Source organism: Meles meles, chromosome 11 (assembly GCF_922984935.1).
Source record: "Meles meles chromosome 11, mMelMel3.1 paternal haplotype, whole genome shotgun sequence".
Lineage (NCBI taxonomy): Eukaryota > Metazoa > Chordata > Mammalia > Carnivora > Mustelidae > Meles > Meles meles.
The window spans coordinates 506,443-524,380 of record NC_060076.1 but is presented as its reverse complement, the minus strand read 5'-3'; the positions used below and the strand labels follow the sequence as shown (position 1 = coordinate 524,380).

Sequence of the window (17,938 nt, the reverse complement as noted above, 5' to 3'; positions counted from 1 at the left end):
TGTCTACGGGAGCGTTTCTGGGGCTGGGGCTGTGATGGCTCATTTCACGTGTCACCCTGGCAAGGCCACGTGCACATAGTTGGTCACTCACGGATTGCTGGGAAAGTAGTATTTATTGAATTGAGAGAGAGAAAGAGACCCGGCAAGAGCATGGGGGGAGGGGAGGAATGGAGGGGCAGAGGGAGGGGGCGCGGACTCATGCTCAGCCCGGAGCCCCAGGTGCGGCTTGATCCCAGGACCCTGAGACCGCCAGCAGCGAGGAAGTCAAGAGCTGCAGTGAGCCCCCCAGGCGCGGAAAGTCTTTTATGACATCAGCACATGCAACGGCAGAGTCGTCGGAAGCCGGCGACCCTTCCTACCGCGGCACCCGGACTGGAGGTGAGGGCGGACGGGGGCGTTCAGGGCCTGAAGTCCCTACAGGAGGGACTGACTGCACACTCGACTCTGGGACAGCAGGGGCTTGTCCCTGGGTCTGGCCTGGGGACCTGCTCCCAGGCTGTCCATCTCTGTGCACCTGCTAGTGCACCTGCCGGGTCTGTTCTGCCAAGAGCAGTGACCAGCGCGGGCAGGACGCACACAGGTGTCAGCCAGGCCGGAGCAGTGACCAGCGCGGGCAGGACGCGCACGGGTGTCAGCGGGGCCGGAGCAGTGACCAGCGCGGGCAGGACGCGCACGGGTGTCAGCGGGGCCGGAGCAGTGACCAGCGCGGGCAGGACGCACACGGATGTCAGCGAGGCCGGAGCAGTGACCAGCGCGGGCAGGACGCGCAAGGGTGTCAGCGGGGCCGGAGCAGTGACCAGCGCGGGCAGGACGCACACGGGTGTCACGCGGTGTCAGCGGGGCCGGGCACGGGGAAGGCCGCGGCCCCGGCCACTCGGACCTCCAGGGAGGGCTCGCGCACGCGGCTCTCGGAGCTTCCACGCTCTCGGGGCAGGAGGTCCTCGGGGCCACCGCGGCTGCAGGGCACAGCCCGGGCCGGCGCCCACAGTCCTGCCGGCCTCGCCCTGCCCTGCCCGCCGGCCTCCCGGGGACCCCGCGCCCGCCCCCGCGCCCGCCCCGGCAGTCGCTCACCTGAGCCCGCGGGGTCCGCCCAGAACCCTGGCCCGGCCTCGGCAGCAGTGGCAGCGGCGGGCCCGGCCGGCTGTCCCCGGGCTCCCGGCGCCAGTCCGGTGCTGCACGGCGGACGCGGGGGAGGGGCGGGGCCGGACGGCGCGGGGGCGGGGCCGGGGCGGGGCCGGACGTCGCGGACGCGGGGGAAGGGGCGGGGCCGGACGTCGCGGGGGCGGGGCCGGGGGCGGGGTCGCTCCGCCGCCAGGGGGCGCCGTGGGGCGGCGGGAGGCTCGCGGAGTCCACGCGCTGCCCCGGAGCGTCCCGGTCCCGACCCTGCCGGCCTCCGAGGGGCGGGGCCCACCTCCCCACGCGGTCTCCGGGCCCTCGGCCCCCGGTGGTCCCGCCCAACCCCTCAGGGGACGCCAGGCCGTCGGCCTCGCCCGCCGCGCTCGGGGCCGGAAGCAGAGTCCGGCGGGTGTCCGCGCCGCCATGGCCTCTCCGGGAGACCGGGTGCGCGACTGGCACCGGGGCGTGCAGGCCGTGGCGCGCGGGGACTGGGGCTGCGCCCTCCGCCTCTTCTCGGGCGACCCGGAGCCGCCCGCCAGGATGTGCTTCAACGTGGGCTGCGTGCACCTGCTGGCCGGGGACCCGGAGGCCGCGCTGCGGGTGAGCGGGGGCCGGACGCCCGGCGCCCACGGTTGGTCGAAGAGACCCGCCCCTGGGGCAGCGGCTCTGGGGAGCCTTACTTAGGGTGCGACAGACCCAGCCGCAGGGGTGGGCCCCGGGTCCCTTCTTCCTGACGGTCATCTGGGGATGCCCCCGTGTTCTGCCTCAGTGGACACCGAAGGCAGGTAGGAGCTGTGCAGTCGGGGGACCCCACCCTGAGCTCGGGGCATGAGGGGGGGCGGCCGCTCGCCATCTCCTCGAGATGGTGACCCTGTGCCAGACTCTGTGGTCACGGGGAAGGACTGCGGTGCTGACACCTAGAGACCGGCTGGAGGCTGGATCCTGCTTGCAAGGGGCGTGCGGCCTCCCAGGGTGTAGAGTTTAGAGCGGGGACTTCATCAGACACCGGTGGCAATGGGAAGGAGAGGAGGTCTCTCCGGCTGGCACCCAGACCCCAGATCTAAGTGCTCACCTTTCCCCCAGTCTGTTCCCCAAAACAGAACCAGGAGTTCAGGCGTGCACGTGGGCACACACAGCTCCTCTGCTGAGAGGGCAGCACAGAACCACTCTCTTCCCTTCAAACACTTCGTGTTCTTCAAAGTGATGCACATTCCCAGATGCATACAAAAATGCAGCCCCCCCGCTTATCTCCCGGGTCCCCAAACGTCTCCGACAGAAGGAACCAGGATCCCGCAGTGTTTGAGACGATCAGGCAGCTACCTGGAAAATGACACAAATGCAAAGAGAATTAGATGTTTAGGAGAGCATCAATACCAGCATCTCACGGGGGTGGGGGCGGGGTCCTGGGTAAAGGGTACGGGGGTGCTCCTCTGTCCTTTCTTGCATGTGCGTATGAATCGACAATTCTCAGTAACAATCTAAGTTTTATTTTTTTTAAGATTTTATTTATTTATTTGACAGATCACAAGCAGGCAGAGAGGCAGGCAGAGAGAGAGAGAGGAGGAAGCAGGCTCCCCGCGGAGCAGAGAGCCCGATGTGGGGCTCGATCCCAGGACCCTGAGATCATGACCTGAGCCGAAGGCAGAGGCTTAACCCTCCAAGCCACCCAGGCGCCCCAACAATTTAAGTTTTAAAGTGTTATCCAAGAAAGGGAGTACAGTCACCGGCACCAGGTAGCTAAGCCAATAGTAGATATAAGGTCAATCCATTTATCACTTATTCATAAACTGTGATTTTTGTTTAGAGATTTTATTTATTTATTTGACAGACAGATCACAAGCAGGCAGAGAGGCAGGCAGAGAGAGAGGAGGAAGCAGACTCCCCGCCCAGCAGGGAGCCCGATGCGGGCTCAATCCCAGGACCCTGGGATCATGACTTGAGCTGAAGGCAGAGGCTTTAATCCACTGAGTCACCCAGGCGCCCCTATAAACTGTGATTTAACTAGAGAGGGGACAGAGATGGTGAGCAGAATATGGTATTAAATCCTTGACCCTAAGAAAAGAGGGAAGACTGTCCAAAGTCAATAAAATTAAGTAATAGCATGGGCACGTTAGCCGGAAATATGGAGATTTCTAAAAGCAGGTGGAACGGCTACGATTAATAAAACTCTCTGAGGAGCAGGGCAGGGTGGGCAGGGCTCACCAGAGCCACAGTCTGCTGGTAGGACCCTATGCGACCTTGCCTCGGCTGCTCTGTGTCCTAGGGTAACAAACAAATGGGTCTCTCGGGCACTGAGTGCCCCCCCACATCAATGCCTTCAACCTTAGGTCAACCCCAGCTCTGCAGGAACCCACCCATTGCCCAGATTTGTAAGACTGTGGTGCCCCTCCTGTTGCCCATGTTTAACTGATGGTCGGCCGACTGCGTTCGAATGAAGTTAAGGGAAAAGCCGTACTTTACACACATACTAAGACTTTTGTGTTCTTCTAATACTTTTTAAAAGAGTTTATTTATTTATTTACTTATTTATTTGATAGAGAGAGAGAGCATGAGCAGGGGGGAAGAGACAGAGGAAGAGGGAGAAGCCCACTCCCCACTGAGCCTGACGGGACTCGATCCCAGCACCCCAGGATCATGACCTGACCCGAAAGCAGATGCTTAACCAACTCAACCCCCCAGGCACCCATCTTTCTCATTCTAATAGATAAGGAGTGTGTCATCCTGTATGAACTATCAGAAATAGGATTTTTTTAAAAAGATTTTATTTATTTATTTGACAGACAGAGATCACAGGTAGGCAGCCAGAGAGAGAGGAAGGGAAGCAGGCTCCCCACTGAGCAGAGAGCCTGATGCGGGGCTCGATCCCAGGACCCTGGGATCATGACTTGAGCCGAAAGCAGAGGCTTTAACCCACTGAGCCACCCAGGTGCCCCCAGAAATAGGATTTTAAAAAGGCAAAAATCTTACGTAATCCGTGCCCCAGAGGTAACTTATTAATGTGCTGCCCTTTCCCCTTGTCCTCATGGCAGACAGGTTGCTTTGGGATACCACCTCATGGTGCTCTTTGCACTTCAGGAACGCAGGCTCATTCTGGTCGTGGCACCAAGGGAGACTGAATGGTGATGCAGGTGCCCAGCCACAAGCTCTGGACGCCCTAGGACCGGGGCAGGAAACTTCTGTCCGCAGCTGGCTGTCCTGGGGCCCGTGGAATTCCTTGGTCCCCTGCCGCTGGTCATCTGCCTGGACTGTGTCTGTGACACAGGAGTGATAGAATTGCAGACCTTGGCAATCTATGGGCATTTCTGTCCCCAGGCACTTGACCAAGCAGTGACCAAGGACGCCTGCATGGCTGTTGGTTTTTTCCAGCGAGGAGTGGCCAACTTCCAGCTGGAGAGGTGAGCACAGGGGTGCCTGGCTTCTTCTCTGACGGCCCTTCTTCTCTGCAAAGTCCATTCGTAGGCTCCTCCTCCCCCTCTCTCCCCATGGGTCACCTCTTCTTGCCAACCCCCTCCTCTGCAGCCCTAGGGAATCCTGGAGAGGGTACTGTGCTCGCGCTGGAGCCAGACACGGGCAGGGCCACATGAAGAGGCTTGTCTCTATGCTGAAGTTCTGAGTGCTCTCATGGGCATCCCCTCCTCTGTTCCTCACCATTTTTTTTGTGGTAGCAGAGATGGTGCGATTATACCCATTCTGCAGATGAGGAAACTGAGAGCAGGGCTGCAGGAAGGGTGTGTCCCGGGACACAGAGGTGGTTGGGCTCCTCAGTGCTTGCCTGGGCTCTTTGCACTGCCGTCCCTCCCAGAGAAGGAAACATTCTGCGGGACAAGCTCATCTTGCCCCTCCCCCACCTAGCCCCCAGGACAAGCCCCACGGAAGGCTCCATGCCCAGCAGCCCTACTCTGGGGGTGCCTGCTTGTGGGAGATGGGGAGTCCAGCGGGGGCTGGGGAGCGCCCAGCAGGTCTCTGCAGAGGGCGGCCCGCAGGGAACGGGAGTCCTGAGAAACAGGAGGGAAGTGCTCAGGGCTCTCTACGCAGCCAGGGCTGGAAGAGGGTCTGGGATGTGGACAGGGGCTCCGGGCAGGGGGTCAGCTTCCAGAAGGCAGAGCTGGATCAGAGCTGGCGTCACCTGTCACCTCCGGCCTGGTGCCCTCTCTGCCTCCCACAGCCACAGCTCTTGATGGATTCCTCAACCGGCTGGTTGGGACTCGAATGCCTACCGTGCTGGGACCTGGGTGGCCACCACTGTCCCCTAGCAGGTGTCCGTGGAGCTGGGTGCGGGGGGGGGTGGGGGATCAGGCTGGGGCAGGACTTGGCCCCTTCCCTGCAGCCGCTGAGCCCTCCCCCACCCCCCACTGCCTGCAGGTTCCAGGAGGCCCTGACTGACTTCCAGCTGGCCTTGGCTCAGCTCAGGGGTAACGCCGCCATCGACTACACGCAGCTGGGCCTGCGGTTCAAGCTGAAGGCCTGGGAGGTGAGCTCGCGCCACACCCGTGCAGGGAGCTGGCCTCCGGGGCGGGGAACCAGCCCCGGGCCCTGGGGGCTCTGTCTGGGGGCAGAAGGCCCAGGTGCCCCTTCAGGCCTCGCCCTCTGGCTCCCATTGTCTTGTTACTGTCATAGGCGGGGCCATATTGACCGATATGCTCCCTCTGGCCTGAGACGCCCCACTTCCCCTACTGACCACACTTTCAACCCAAGGAAGCTTAGGGGCAGAAGAGGTGGGAGGCCACCAGGAGAAGGTCCAGGGCGGGTCAGAGTCAGCAGAGAGAGGCCGGTGGGGTCAGAACACACGGCTTGCCCGTGGGCCCCCACCCCGGGCTCTCTGTGTGGCTGGCACCAGGGAGGGGGATCAAGAGGACACCCGCAGCGCTCCCAGAAACATGTGCCTTGGAGGCTCCTCCAAACCATCTGTACTGCAACCAACAACTGTGGGGAAGCCCCTGCGGGTGGGGTCCGCAGCCCATCAGGGTCCCGCCTCGCGGGGGCACGGGACAGTGCAGGGCGGGGCCTGGAGAGCTGGCCCGGGGCGACCCCCACCAGCCGTGAGACAGCATCCCCAGAGGGTGGCCCCGGCCCCGGGAGTGTGGTGGCCCCGGCAGGCCATGGGGACGGGCGCCGCGGCTTGGTTTCTCTTGGCGAGGCCGAGCACCCGTGTCCCCGCAGCCGCGGAGGGGTCAGCGGGCCGGGGCGGCTCCGGGGGCACCGGGCACCTTCGCTTCTGCCCCCAGCGCGTCCCGCCGGCGACGGCCTTCACCCCGCGCGTCTCTTCTCGCTGCGGCGGGCGTGACGGAGGGGACAGGACGGAGAAGGGCTCCGGGGACAGCGCCCAGAGCAGGGCACTGAGCAGGGCCGCACGCCGTGGAAGGGGCCGCAAAAGGGGTCAGGCCGGGGGCGGAAAGGGGTGAGGCGGGCGGGGAGGACGCCGGCGGAGCGCGCACCCCTGCCGCGACGTAGGGACCGAGAAGCCCAGAGCGACGCGCCGGGCGGCTCCGCTTCAGCTCCCCGCGGCCGGGGGGCGGGGCCGGGGCGGGGCCGGGAGCGGCGGGGGCGGGGCCAGGAGCGGTGGGGGCGGGGCTGGAAGGAGGTTCCGGAGCGGCGGGAGCTGCGCGGGGCGAGACTGGAGGCGGGGCCGGGTCGTGGGGCTGGGCCGCCGCCTGGGGTGGAATCCGGATCCGAGGCCGGCGAGGGGTGGAGGGCCGCGGGGGAGGTCGAGGCCCGAAGGGCTGATGCAGGGGACCGGGGCGCGGCCGGAGGGGAGCTCGGCGAGGCTGTCATCTCCCGCCTCGCTCAGGTGCTCTTCAACGTGGGGGCGGCGCAGTGCCGGCTGGGGCTCTGGGCTGCGGCCACCCGCAGCCTGGAGGAAGCCCTCTCGAAGGGGCCGGCGGGGGCCGGCGATGACCTGCACGCCGCCCTGGGCCAGCTGCAGGTGAGGGGGCAGGGGAGAGCGGCCGCCCCACCCGTGAGCGCTGCTGGGCGCGGAGCCACAGTCCGATCGGCTCTGCGCAGGCTCCCAAGACCCAGTCCCACGCGACCAAGGAATTTCTAGAGGGAGGTGGCCCGTGTGCCCGGGTGTGGGGCTGGGGAAGGACTTCCCAGGTCCCCTGAGAAGTGGGTGGAGGGTCCCTGAGGCCACAGCCCTGGTGAGACGCTCAGGTCTGCATTGGCCGGACCCCTCCAGAAGCAGGTCCCCTTGCAGCCTCGGCAAGTCCCCAGGGGTGAAGTCTTTCGGCCTCACAGGCGGCACCTGGAGCATCTGGAACCAGTGGATTTCCTGGGCAAGGCCAAGGTGAGGGGGCGGCCTCTCACCGCCTGCGGCAGGGGCTCGGGGCCGGGGTGCCGAGCTCACAGGGGCGCACGCGGTGTGGTCTGTGTGGTCAGAAGGGCTTCGGTGGCTGGAGGAGAGTGGGCCCGGGGCCACCTCCCAAGCGGCGGAGTGCCTGAGCTCCTGGGTCAGCGCCGTGTCTTCAAGTGGAGCTCACAGATCCTGGGCTCTCGGAACCGGGAGGCAGAGCCCCCAGCGGAGGCTGGCTGCAGACCAGGGAGCTCACGGCTTTTCGGCAGTGCCCCCCCCCCCCCCCCCCCCCCCCCCCCCCCCCCCCCCCCGCCACCTCAGCCACACTCTTCTGGCCTCAGTTTCTCCCTGTGCTTTTCTGTCTCTTTGTCTCCCTGCATCTGTGCTCCAGAGAGTGAGATCCAGGTGAGGGTCGAGGTCGGCTGGCCAGGCCAGGCAGCACCACCAAAATCACAGAACACTGGAGAGCAGGGCTGGGGTTCAAGGAAGTGACTCCGGGGCTCACAAAGGAAAACTCAATTGGGTTCCAAGCTGGTGGCCCTTGTGTTAGCCTCAGCACGCACCGAGGTCACCGAGGGCCCATGCACTGGTGTGACCAGGTACAGGGCTGGTGAGGTCATGTGCCCCAAACACCCAGGCTTTGCAGACATTCCTGGCAGGGGCGAGGCGGCCCTGAGCTGCGGCCCTGAGCTGCGCGCATCCGTGAGTTTGGAGTCTGTTTGTCACAGTACAAGCTTCTAAGAAGTAAAGACACTTAAAAAGTTGTATTAGAAATAAGGGGCACGTGAGTGGCTCAGTCGGTTAGGCGGCTGCATTCTCCTCGGGTCAGGATCCCAGGGTCCTGAATCAAGTCCCGCATCGGGCTCCTTGCCCAGCAGGGAGCCTGCTTCTCCCTCTGCCTCTGCCCTTGCTTGGGCTTATGCGCACATTTTCTCTTTCTCTCTGAGAAATACACAAATAAAATCTTCGAAAAGAATTTAAAACTGTCAGCACAGGGATTTTCCTTGATGAGACGTATTTTTTCTGCCTTCCAACACCCCCTGTGGTGGTCTGACCGTCCTCGGTCAGGCGTGGGCAGCCCCCCTCATCCTGGGCAGATGGGACCCTCGGGAGCGTGGTGTGGGCAGCAGGGGCTGGGAACGGGCATCGCAGGGCCCCTAGCTCAGCTGTCCCTCTGCTGTCCCTCGCCAGGTGGTCTCCTCTGCCATCCCCGATGACCAGCATGAGGACGACCAGCTTCGGCAGCCTCAGGTGGGCAGGGCGCCTCCCAGCCAGCCCAGACTTCTCGCCTGTCATTTGCAGGCCTGGGCATTTCAGACCTTTGTCCTATGAAGGGAGGGAGATGCCCTGAGCCCTTCTCGGGGGCTCCCCAACATCCCTCTGATCTAAAGTTGGAGTGGCGGGCCTGTTGCATGGGAGAGTCTCATTTTTGGAAGGCAGTGCCGGGGCTCCCTGCCCCGGCACTGCCCCGGGGACCGGCCTCCTGAGAGCGCACCGTTCTGTGCCCACAGGTTCAGGGTGCGGGCGGCGAACGCAGAGCTGGAGCCACGGCACGGTAGGAAGGAGGGGGTCTCCTCTGCACGTGCGTGTTTCTCTGGTTGGGGCAGGAGTAAGGCCTGATCGTGGCCCCTGAGGCCAGGGCAGAGCCTCTCTCAGCCCTCCCCGCACCCTCTCTGCCCAGAGGCCCTGCGTGTAGTCTGTCCTGAGCCTGTCCTGCTGCAGGACGAGGAGCCCTGTGCCCCCTTCCCACAGAACCCTCACTCAGGCCTCGGTGGGCACCAGAGGGGAGTTGAGACGTCAGGTCGCCACGCCTGCACACAGCACTGAGGCTCAGAACCGGGGAGCTCGAGGAGGGTGCCGCTGGGTTGTGGGCTGGCATTGCCAGACTGGACCCTCCCAGGTGGGGCCACCCCAGCTCCACATCACACGGGGTGTGGGGACATCGAGCAGGCCCCCACCCAGGGCCACGGCCCCTCATCTCCACATTTGGGGTTCCTCTCAGTCTGTGTTGGGGGGGAACAAGCACAAGCTGGGCCAGTCCTGCCAATGGGGCTCCCCCTGCCCCCCAGGGCCAGAGACTCAGGCCCCTGCAGAACAGCCAGCCCCTGCGGTCCGAGGATGCCTCCTAAGGTGGAGACAGAGGTCGGCTCTGGACGGGGGGCACAGGTGAGTGAGTGGGTGGCTGAGTGAGCCCAGGCCCGGCGTGGGGAGGGGCGCAGGGGCCACAGCGCTGGGAGGATACCCCCACCGGGCAGTATGGGCTCCAGGCTTGTAGGGACCTGGTTCCTGCCCTGAACGCACCCCCATCCAGCTTGTACTTATGGCTCCCTGCTGGCCAGCTGACTCCCCGGCCACACACCTCTCCACCGGGCCTGCCACAACAAGCCCCAGGCCGGGGAAAGCTGCGCGGACCTCAGGGGCCCCCACCCCTGGCCCCGCTCCCAGCCTGTGGCTTTTCCTGCAGAGGCCCCGTGTGCACCAGGTCGGCAGACAGGTTCCTCCAGGTAAGGACCCCCTGAGCCTCAGGTGGTGGGCAGAGGCCGAGGTGGTGGGAGTCGTGGGCGGGCGTCTGGGGAGCTGGGAGCAGCCTCTTCGGCCCCAAGGGAGGCAGCTGGCTACTTTGGGCCTCCCAGCCGGGGTGTGGCCACCTGAGCCCTTGCTCTGTCGCCCTCCACAGGGCTGCCAGTGGCAGGGGAGACGGACCCCCGCCCTTCGGAGGATCCCTTGGGTGCTGAGGTAAGAGGCACAGGCCTTCATGTCACCCCCACTTTTCAGGGATTTGGGGCCCAAAGACTAGGCCCTGGGGACCCCAGCCCCTGCCACCCTCGTGGCTCAAAGGCCACCCCAGCCGGTCCCTGGGCATGCAGAGCCGGGCCTTCATGATCAACCACTGCCTTGCTGCTCTGCCCCAGGGAGCGGCCGTGGAGGGACCTGCGTCCTTGGCGACCGTCACCGTGCAGTGTGCCTTCACCCTGGCCCTGAGGGTCCCGAGAGGAGTGGACCTGGCCGGCCTGCGGGCCCTGCTGAGCCAAGCCCTCGGTTGCCAGGCCCAACGCGCACAGCTCAGGTGAGCAGGCGGGCCGGGGCGGCCCCGCAGTCGTCAGGGGTCAGCACCCGCCAGCAGCACGCCCCGCCCGCTCGATGCCACTCTGAGGAGTCTCTTTGCAGTTACCGAGACCCCAGCAACGAGGGCCGCTGGGTCCCGCTCCCCGGGGAGGAGGCGCTGCAGAGGGCCTGGCGGGCCGCGGCGGCCGGCGCTGGGGCCCTGCAGCTTCAGTGCCGGGTGAGCCTCGGGAGCACGCGGGTGGCCGGTGGGCGGCACAAGGGACCCCCAGGGCCCTTCTCCAGCCCTGCCCACCCTGCGCCCCCTCCCACCACAGGGAGCAGGCGGCCGAGCTGCCCTCTACCAGGTGGTAGCCCAGCACAGCTACTGCGCCCGGCGGCCCGAGGACCTGGCCCTGCAGCGGGGGGACGTCGTGGACGTGCTGTGTGAAGGTCAGCGGGCCGCGGGGCGCGAGGAGATCGCGTGAGCTCACACTGCCTGACGCGCTCTGAGGGACCCTGACCCCCTCGCACACAGTGGACCAGGCCTGGCTGGAGGGTCGCTGTGACGGCCGCGTCGGCATCTTCCCCAAGTGCTTCGTGGTCCCGGCTGGACAGGACGTGTGACGAGCCCGACACCCGGCGCGGAGCCCCCGTGAAACAAGCAGCCGTCCCGTGGCAAGGAGGGTTTTAATAAAGCAGTCTCCCCGCCCCAGGAGCTGTCGTCTGTAGTCCGGCTTGTCGGCTGGGGCGGCTGACGAAGGCTTCCCGGGTAGGGGCGGGGCTGCCACTCTGGGAGGAGCCGCGGAGCCTGTGGACGGTCCCTCGGCCTCTGCCACAGCAGGGGTCTCGTCGGCTCTGCCACTCCCAGACCCCCACGGCCGGCCTCTCCCAGGGAGCCGGAGCCCTTCTTGCCCCCGCAGTCACTCCCCGTTCTGGGCTTGAGCGGCCTCACGTCCCACGACACCACAGATCACGCAGCCCTGCGTGCCGCGGGGCCCTGTGTTCCAGCGTCTGTGCAGGAAGTCACCTGCCGTCTGGGAAGCGCGGTGGAGAAGGGAACCCGGGGGGCCAGGATGGGGAGGCCACAACACAGCCCGCTTGGCCAGAGTGACCCTGAGGGCTGGGTGGGGCCATCTGACCATGGGGCAGAGCCCACGACACAGGGAGACCCGGCAGGGCTCACGGGAAGGCTCTGGCCCGTGCAGCCATTCAGGCTGGGGCAGCCCCCCACCCCGGCGCCCCCCCAATGCCAGGGGGGCAGCCCAGCTCAGTCCCGGGGCCGGAGGAGGTGGACGGCGGCGGCCCCGAGAGTAGCCACGACAGTTAGCACGGCGAAGACGACTCCAGCCGCCCAGACGCCGTAGCTCTCTGCCTGCCAGCGGGCGGGCTGCTCCGCTGGGATCATGCCGGTCAGGTTCAGCATGTAGCCCAGCGTCCAGCCGATATCCGTGCCGCCCACCTGTGGGACACGCAGGGCGGTCAGGGCTGTGGCCGCTGCCCCAGAGTCCCCGACCGCCCCCCTTGCCCTGCGTCGGATGGCCTCACCCCGGGAGGTGGTCACCTGCTTCCGGAACTCAATGCTGGACCAGGTGTCCTCATTGAACCCATAGCCCTTGAGCAGCAGCGTGAGTATGTACAGGCCCGAGGCACAGTAGTCACGCAGCCAGCGGTCCTGCCCGGGCGAGCTTGCCTCTACCTGGGGGCCCGGCAGGTGAGGAGCCAGGTGACGCCCATCTCCCGGCCCACCAGAGGCAGGTCCCACCCAAGGATGGGCCCCTGGGTCCCCTGCCTGGGTCTTCCCCTCCCTCGGCATCCCCCCAGCCCTGCTGGCCACAGCCTGCGGGGCGCGGTCCTGCCGAGGCCCTGCCCACAGAGGTCGGTGCCGGGGGCAGCGGCAGCCCAGAGTGCTGGGCGGGCGCTGGTGGGGATGGGTGGTCCCAGGACCCACCCACCTGCTTCCAGGGCCTCTGGCAGAACTCCCAGACAGTGGCGTTGACGGTGGCCAGCGGCTGCTTGGAGGTGAGGTTCAGGAAGTGGAAGGTGTAGTAGAAGTTGGAGAACGCCTGCGGGCGGGGAAGGAAGCTGGGTGTGCCTGCCCTGGGGCGATTCCCCGGGTCCGCCGGGGTCAGAGGAGCCCCGGCACCAACCAGGCAAAGTCTCCGCCCACCCCCACACACACCTGGAGACCCAGAGTCCCCCACCCATCCAGGGCTCCCCCTGGGCCTGCCTGGCATCGGGCCCCTGGGGCTCCGGCTGGGGGCTGGGAGCCCGGAAGGACCGTGCAGAGGGCTCCCACTCACGTAGAACTGGCCCCGCACGGGGGGCTGGTAGACCCCATCGAAGGCACAGTGTCCTCGGCCCTCGCAGCTGGAGAAGTTGAAGAGGCCCTGGATGGCAGAGACGCAGGCCCCGGGGTTCCCTGTTCCCTCCACAGTGAGGTTCCAGGCCAGGCCTGGGGGAGGTGTGGTGTGGACACAGGGTGACTCGTACAGGGTCGCTGGGGACAGCGTGGCCCAGTAGCCACTGTGGTAGCACGGATGGCGGATCAGGGGGCCGGGGCTGCTCTGTGGGAGGACAGGGAGGGGGCCTTGAGCCCAGCCCAGGGCCACAGGCATCCCATCGCCCCTCTCCCTCCTCTGGGGGCCAGCTGACCTGCAGCAGCCGAGCCAGGAGCCTGGTCAGCATCTGGTCACGCCCGAAACAGGGGTAGCTGTGAGTGTAGACGTTGTGCTCAGAGCCGTAGAGGTGGAAGGTGGCCTGGGTGCTCTTGTCCAGTATAGGGCCTCCGGGCACGAAGCTGATCTGGGTGGAGGCCCCACCCATGTCCAGGGCGCCCACCAGGGGCCCCTCCAGAGGCCGGATCCATTCTCCAGAGAAGGAATACTGAGGACAGACAGGCAGCACCGAGTCCTGAAACCAGCCTCATGGACCCCCAGCCCCTCGTCACCCAGCCCCCACCGCAGGCTGCCCATGGCACCTTGACCAGCAAGCCCAGGACGTAGTTGATGGTAATCCAACCTAAGGCACCTTCGTCCCGCCCAGCCAGGAGCTCAGCACCCCAGAAGTCCAGAGGAGACCGGCCCAGGACCCGACTGATCGCCACGAGGATGTCTCCCGCCTGGGAGCTGTTCTTCTGGCTGGGCAGAAAGGGCCGGCTGCCAAAGTGGGGGGACACCCGCAGCCTGCCACCCTGCCCACCGGCCCAAGGGGTCCACACCGCCGTCCTCCCGGCTGCTCCTCCGGACATGTCCGCAGCCAGCCCACCTCACCTGAGCAGCCTCATGCCGGCTGTGGCCCCCAGGAACAGGGGCGTCTCCCGACGCCGGGCCTCCGGGACCAGTGCCAGCGCCTCCTCCAGGCAGTCCTCCAGGCTCTCGCCAGCCTGGGCGGGATCCGAGGCGTAGGAGGAGATTCCAGGCCCTGAAACACAGCATCGCAGGACGCGGCGCCAGGCCTGAGGGCCAGCTGGGCTGGGAGGGCCCGCGACTCTGTGGACCGTGTCCCGCCAGGAGATACGAACACGCCCTCGCCACTGGGACCTTTGAGTGGGATCTTGTTTGGAAAACAGGTCTCTGCAGATGTCATTAAGTTAAGGATCTTAAGATGAGGTCAACCTGGATTCCCCGGGTGGGCCCTAAGTTCGATGGCCCAAGTCCTCTGTGAGAGGAGAGGAGGCGTTGAGACCTCCGAGGAAGAAGGCGCCGGAGCGAGAGGCCGGAGTGGCGGGACCGCGAGACCGGGAATGCCCGGAGCCTCCAGAAGATGGAAGAGGCGGCAAGGGCTGGGCAGGCGCGGCGCCTGTTCTCTGCGGACACACGCAGACCCTGGCCCAGGACCTCCTTGGTCAGCCAGGCCACCTGGGTAAGTCATTCAACCTCTCTGAGCCACATTCCCTTTAAGCCGGTGACATGCTAGGGTACTCCAGCCCGTGCCACCCAGGCCCGCCCCCCGTGGGGACTCCCGCCCTCCCGCCGCTGACCTAGCTACCCACGAACCTTTCACCTGGCAGGCCAGGGCCTGGCTGACCACACCTGTGTTATTCTCCTTGTCTGCCGGCCACTGGTACACGAAGAGGGATGTGTGGGAGGACCCGGCGTCAAACACGACCCCGAACTGAAGGTGTCAGCAAGGTCAGGAGGGCGTGGACCAGCCAGCCTCCGCCCAGCCCCCTCCCCCTGCTCAGGGCCTGGTGCCTACCTTGGTGTCTGCAGGCAGGAGGACACTGGTGGCCTCCACGAGGATGAGAACGAGCGTGGTGAGGCCTGAGGCCACCGCAGCCCCCAGCAGGGCCGCCAGGACCCCCTTCTTCCAGGTCAGCCCCATGAGGGGCCGGCGCCTGCAGGGGGGCAGCAGGGGGCACCCAGACTCCATGGTTGCAGGCACGGCCACCTGGAGAGGCGCCCAGTCCTCGCTGGGACACTGAACACCCTGCTGGGCCAGGGGGCAGGGCCGCAGACCACACGCTGGGAGCTGGGCCTGCCCAAGGCAGCAGGGCTAGCCCGAGACACACAGAGCTGGCGGCGATGGGGCCCAGAAGAGCCCCGTCCCCATGCCGCATCGGGGACCGGCGCAGCCGCACCCCACCACCTTCTCCCGGCAGCCCTGCGCCCACCGCCCTCCCAGGAAAAGGAGCCCGCCTGGCAGGTCAGATCCAGACTGAAGTGGGAGAACCCAGGACCCTCCCTTGGCCGCCGGCCTGCCGCCCGCTCTGCGGCCCAGGGCACCGTGTTCCCTCTGGGAGCCCCGAGAGCAGGCCTGAGCCGTGGGGACAGGTGACCAGCTGGATGGCTGCTTCCTGCCAGGCCGCCTCACGTGGGCTCTAGTGAGTGAGGTCGGCCGGGCCCTGACAAGCACATTTTCTTGATGAAAAAGGACCTTGAGGTCAGAGGGTTCTTAACAAAGACACCAGTTTCTGTTCGAAAACCCAACCTCTTTCTCTAATCTGATTTTATGCTGGCTCCAGACAGGCTCTGGGCGGCTGGCCGAGGCAGAGCCGGGAATGCGGGCCATACAGGGTCCCCGTAGGGTCTGCTCCAGGCCCCAAACGTCCCCGAACAGGGCACACCTGCAACAGTCCGGAGCCTCAGCACTGCGGCCCCCGGGAGACCGCGCCCCGCAGCCCGCCAGGGGCCTCATAACACACACGTGCTGTGGGACTGGGGGCTCAGGCCCCACTCTGAGGCTGGAAGGCAGCGACTCAGAGGGTTGGTGACCGGTCTGAGCCAGTCAGTCCAGCCCTGAGGGGGCCCAGCCTGTGCCCCCAACCAGCACCCAGAGCACGGCAGGGCTCAGGACACTGGAACCCCACCTCATAACCCCATCTCCAAGGAATATAGTACTGGGAGACCCCCAGCCTGGGCCCCCAGTGCGTGGTCAAGGAGGGTGGGCTCACTCTCCGTGGTTAGAACACCCCTTTCAGGACTGGTCAGCACCCCCCAGACCAGGACAGCCCCTCCCTGGCCAGGACAGGCTCCCTCAGACCAGGACAGGCTCCCTCAGACCAGGACAGGCTCCCTCAGACCAGGACAGCCCCTCCCTGACCAGGACAGTGCCCCCAGATCAGGACAGCCCCCCAGACTAAAAGCGGCCCCTCACCTGGGCTGCCGGAGAGCCGGCTGCAGCGAGGAGAGAGCTGGACTGCGGTCGCTCAGGCGCCTGCCAGGTGTTTTCCTGCCTTTTCTTCCCCCTCAGCTAGTCACCACCCACCTCCACCTGGACCTCACCCGGCAGGTGACGGAGCCTGGGCAAGGGATCCCCTGGGAGCCGGTCCTGCCCACCCCCAGTTCGCAGACGGCCAGCAGCGGTTCAGGGGTGTCGAGCTCAGGCCCCTGCCGGGGAGCCACCCCCCACTACCTAGGGTCCCACTCTGCGCCACCCCCCCAGGGTCATCCCCTCTCCTGTGGCCCCACTTGGTGTGTGCCCAGGTGGGCCCCCACCCTCTCAAAAGCTAAGCGGACTTTGCCCTTGAACCCTGCCCTCTCCCCACCGGCAGCCGGTTCCCGGCAGGTCAGAGTCTGGTGACCCAGAGCTTGGCTGGAGCAAAGGCTGGAGGAGGCAGGACGGTGAGATGTGGCTCCCGAGGGCAGCTGTCGTCAGTTGTTGCAAGCGTACGAGAAAACCGCCCCATTTTTGTGCCCATGTATAGACTCCCAGGAACACCACCAGTCAGAATTACCCAGCACCCCTCCTGTGCCCCCTGGGGTCACGCCCTGCCCCTGCCAGCCCCACTGCTGATGGCCTCTGGTCACCGTTCCATCTGGGGAGAAGGCCCCGGGGATGGGGAGAGCCTGGCTTCCCCAACGCAGGGGGAAGCACGAGGCCCGGCAACCATCGCCGGCATCCCAGTCCCTCCTCTGGCTGGGACTGGTCAGTCCTGGTCAATCCGTACAGACCTGCCTCAGGGTGCATGGCCTGCCTTAAAGATTTCTTTTTCCTTTTGCCCCTGCCAAAGGCATCTGGGGCTTCCTGATCTGGTTGCAAGGAGTGGCTGGGGACCTCGGTGCCTGGGTCTCACCCAGGGACAGACCGCTCAGCATGTGGCCAAGTCATGTCTCACTGGGCTCCAAACTGCCGGTTTCTGGAGCGACTTCCAGCTTCCCTGCACCCTCCCCGGCATTTGATGTCACAGTTTCTAATTTTGGCCGATCTGATGGATGCACAGTGAAACCTCATTATGGTTTTAACTTGCACCCATGGCCCGGGAGCCAGACACCTTCCCACTGCTGATTTGCCCACACACGTCCTCCCTGATGAAGCGTCATATTCTGCCCATGTTAAAATCGGATTGTTTGAGTTCTTCGTGTTAAGTTCAGGGTGTCCTGTAGAGGCGGCACCAGGCCGACAGGCTTGAGTGGCCCCTGGCTGAGCACAGCTAAGCCCATCAGGAGACCCCCCTCAAAATATCCGAGGGCCGAACTGCCCGACGGGCTGCTCACAACCAGGCACTGTTACCAAACACGGGAAAATTCTGTGCACGGCCGGCCCTCCCGGCCCTCCCTCTTTCAAGACAGCCCTCACGCGGCCACGGGGCGGACAGCCTCCCCTCTGGGGCCCGGGCCGCCGTCCCTTGCCGTGGGGTCAGGAGGACTCGTGCGCCTCCCGCTCCACCGGCTTCTACCCCGGCAGGCGGCCCCGCGTTTGGGCCCCATCCAGTCGGGAGAGACACCACGTTTAGAGCCCACGAGTGCTTTACGTGTTCTGGATCTAACCCGCTGTCATGTATGTGTTTGCAAATTTTTTCTCTGGGTCTGTAGCTGGTCTTTTCATTTTGTTAACAAAATTTTGAATTCCTGATGAAATTCGGTTTATAGATGTGTTCTCCGGCGGAAGGCTCCTTTCACGTCATCACTGGGACCTTCTCACCTAACACCAGGCCTTAAAGATTTCTTTTTCCTGAAAGCTTTTGGTCCCATGATGTGCGTTTAGAGCTACATGCGTCCAATCTTCGTGGGAGACGCGCAGCTTAGGTCAAGGCTCGCTTCCCCTCGC

At 65.3% G+C, this 17,938-nt stretch overlaps 2 protein-coding genes across 9 annotated transcripts; one reads left to right on the top strand and one right to left on the bottom strand.

Moving 5' to 3' along the window:
* The first annotated feature begins 1,307 nt into the window (after positions 1-1,307).
* NOXA1 (NADPH oxidase activator 1) lies at positions 1,308-11,127 on the top strand. The gene is given in 15 exon segments (XM_046023072.1): positions 1,308-1,716; positions 4,429-4,511; positions 5,479-5,587; positions 6,905-7,039; positions 7,292-7,399; positions 8,597-8,656; positions 8,917-8,960; positions 9,475-9,571; positions 9,745-9,835; positions 9,838-9,909; positions 10,083-10,141; positions 10,318-10,472; positions 10,574-10,688; positions 10,786-10,900; positions 10,986-11,127. Coding segments are annotated over 15 exon segments (1,509 nt in total). The 5' UTR covers positions 1,308-1,539; the 3' UTR covers positions 11,075-11,127.
* Positions 11,119-16,359, bottom strand: ENTPD8 (ectonucleoside triphosphate diphosphohydrolase 8). 8 transcript variants are annotated; one of them, XM_046023064.1, is made up of 10 exons: positions 16,046-16,359; positions 14,648-14,878; positions 14,446-14,563; positions 13,720-13,870; positions 13,428-13,587; positions 13,103-13,333; positions 12,751-13,014; positions 12,403-12,513; positions 11,996-12,146; positions 11,119-11,909 (listed from the first exon to the last, which is right to left on the bottom strand). In XM_046023064.1, the coding sequence occupies exons 2-10, from the start codon at positions 14,819-14,821 to the stop codon at positions 11,371-11,373; spliced, it is 1,899 nt and encodes a 632-aa protein (XP_045879020.1). In that variant the 5' UTR covers positions 14,822-14,878; positions 16,046-16,359; the 3' UTR covers positions 11,119-11,370. The 8 variants fall into 8 exon arrangements, with proteins under 8 accessions (XP_045879020.1, XP_045879022.1, XP_045879021.1 ...); XM_046023066.1 differs by having other exon boundaries at positions 14,648-14,786; positions 16,046-16,358; XM_046023065.1 differs by lacking the exon at positions 16,046-16,359 and having other exon boundaries at positions 14,482-14,563; positions 14,648-16,011.
* Between the last annotated feature and the right edge of the window lie 1,579 nt (positions 16,360-17,938).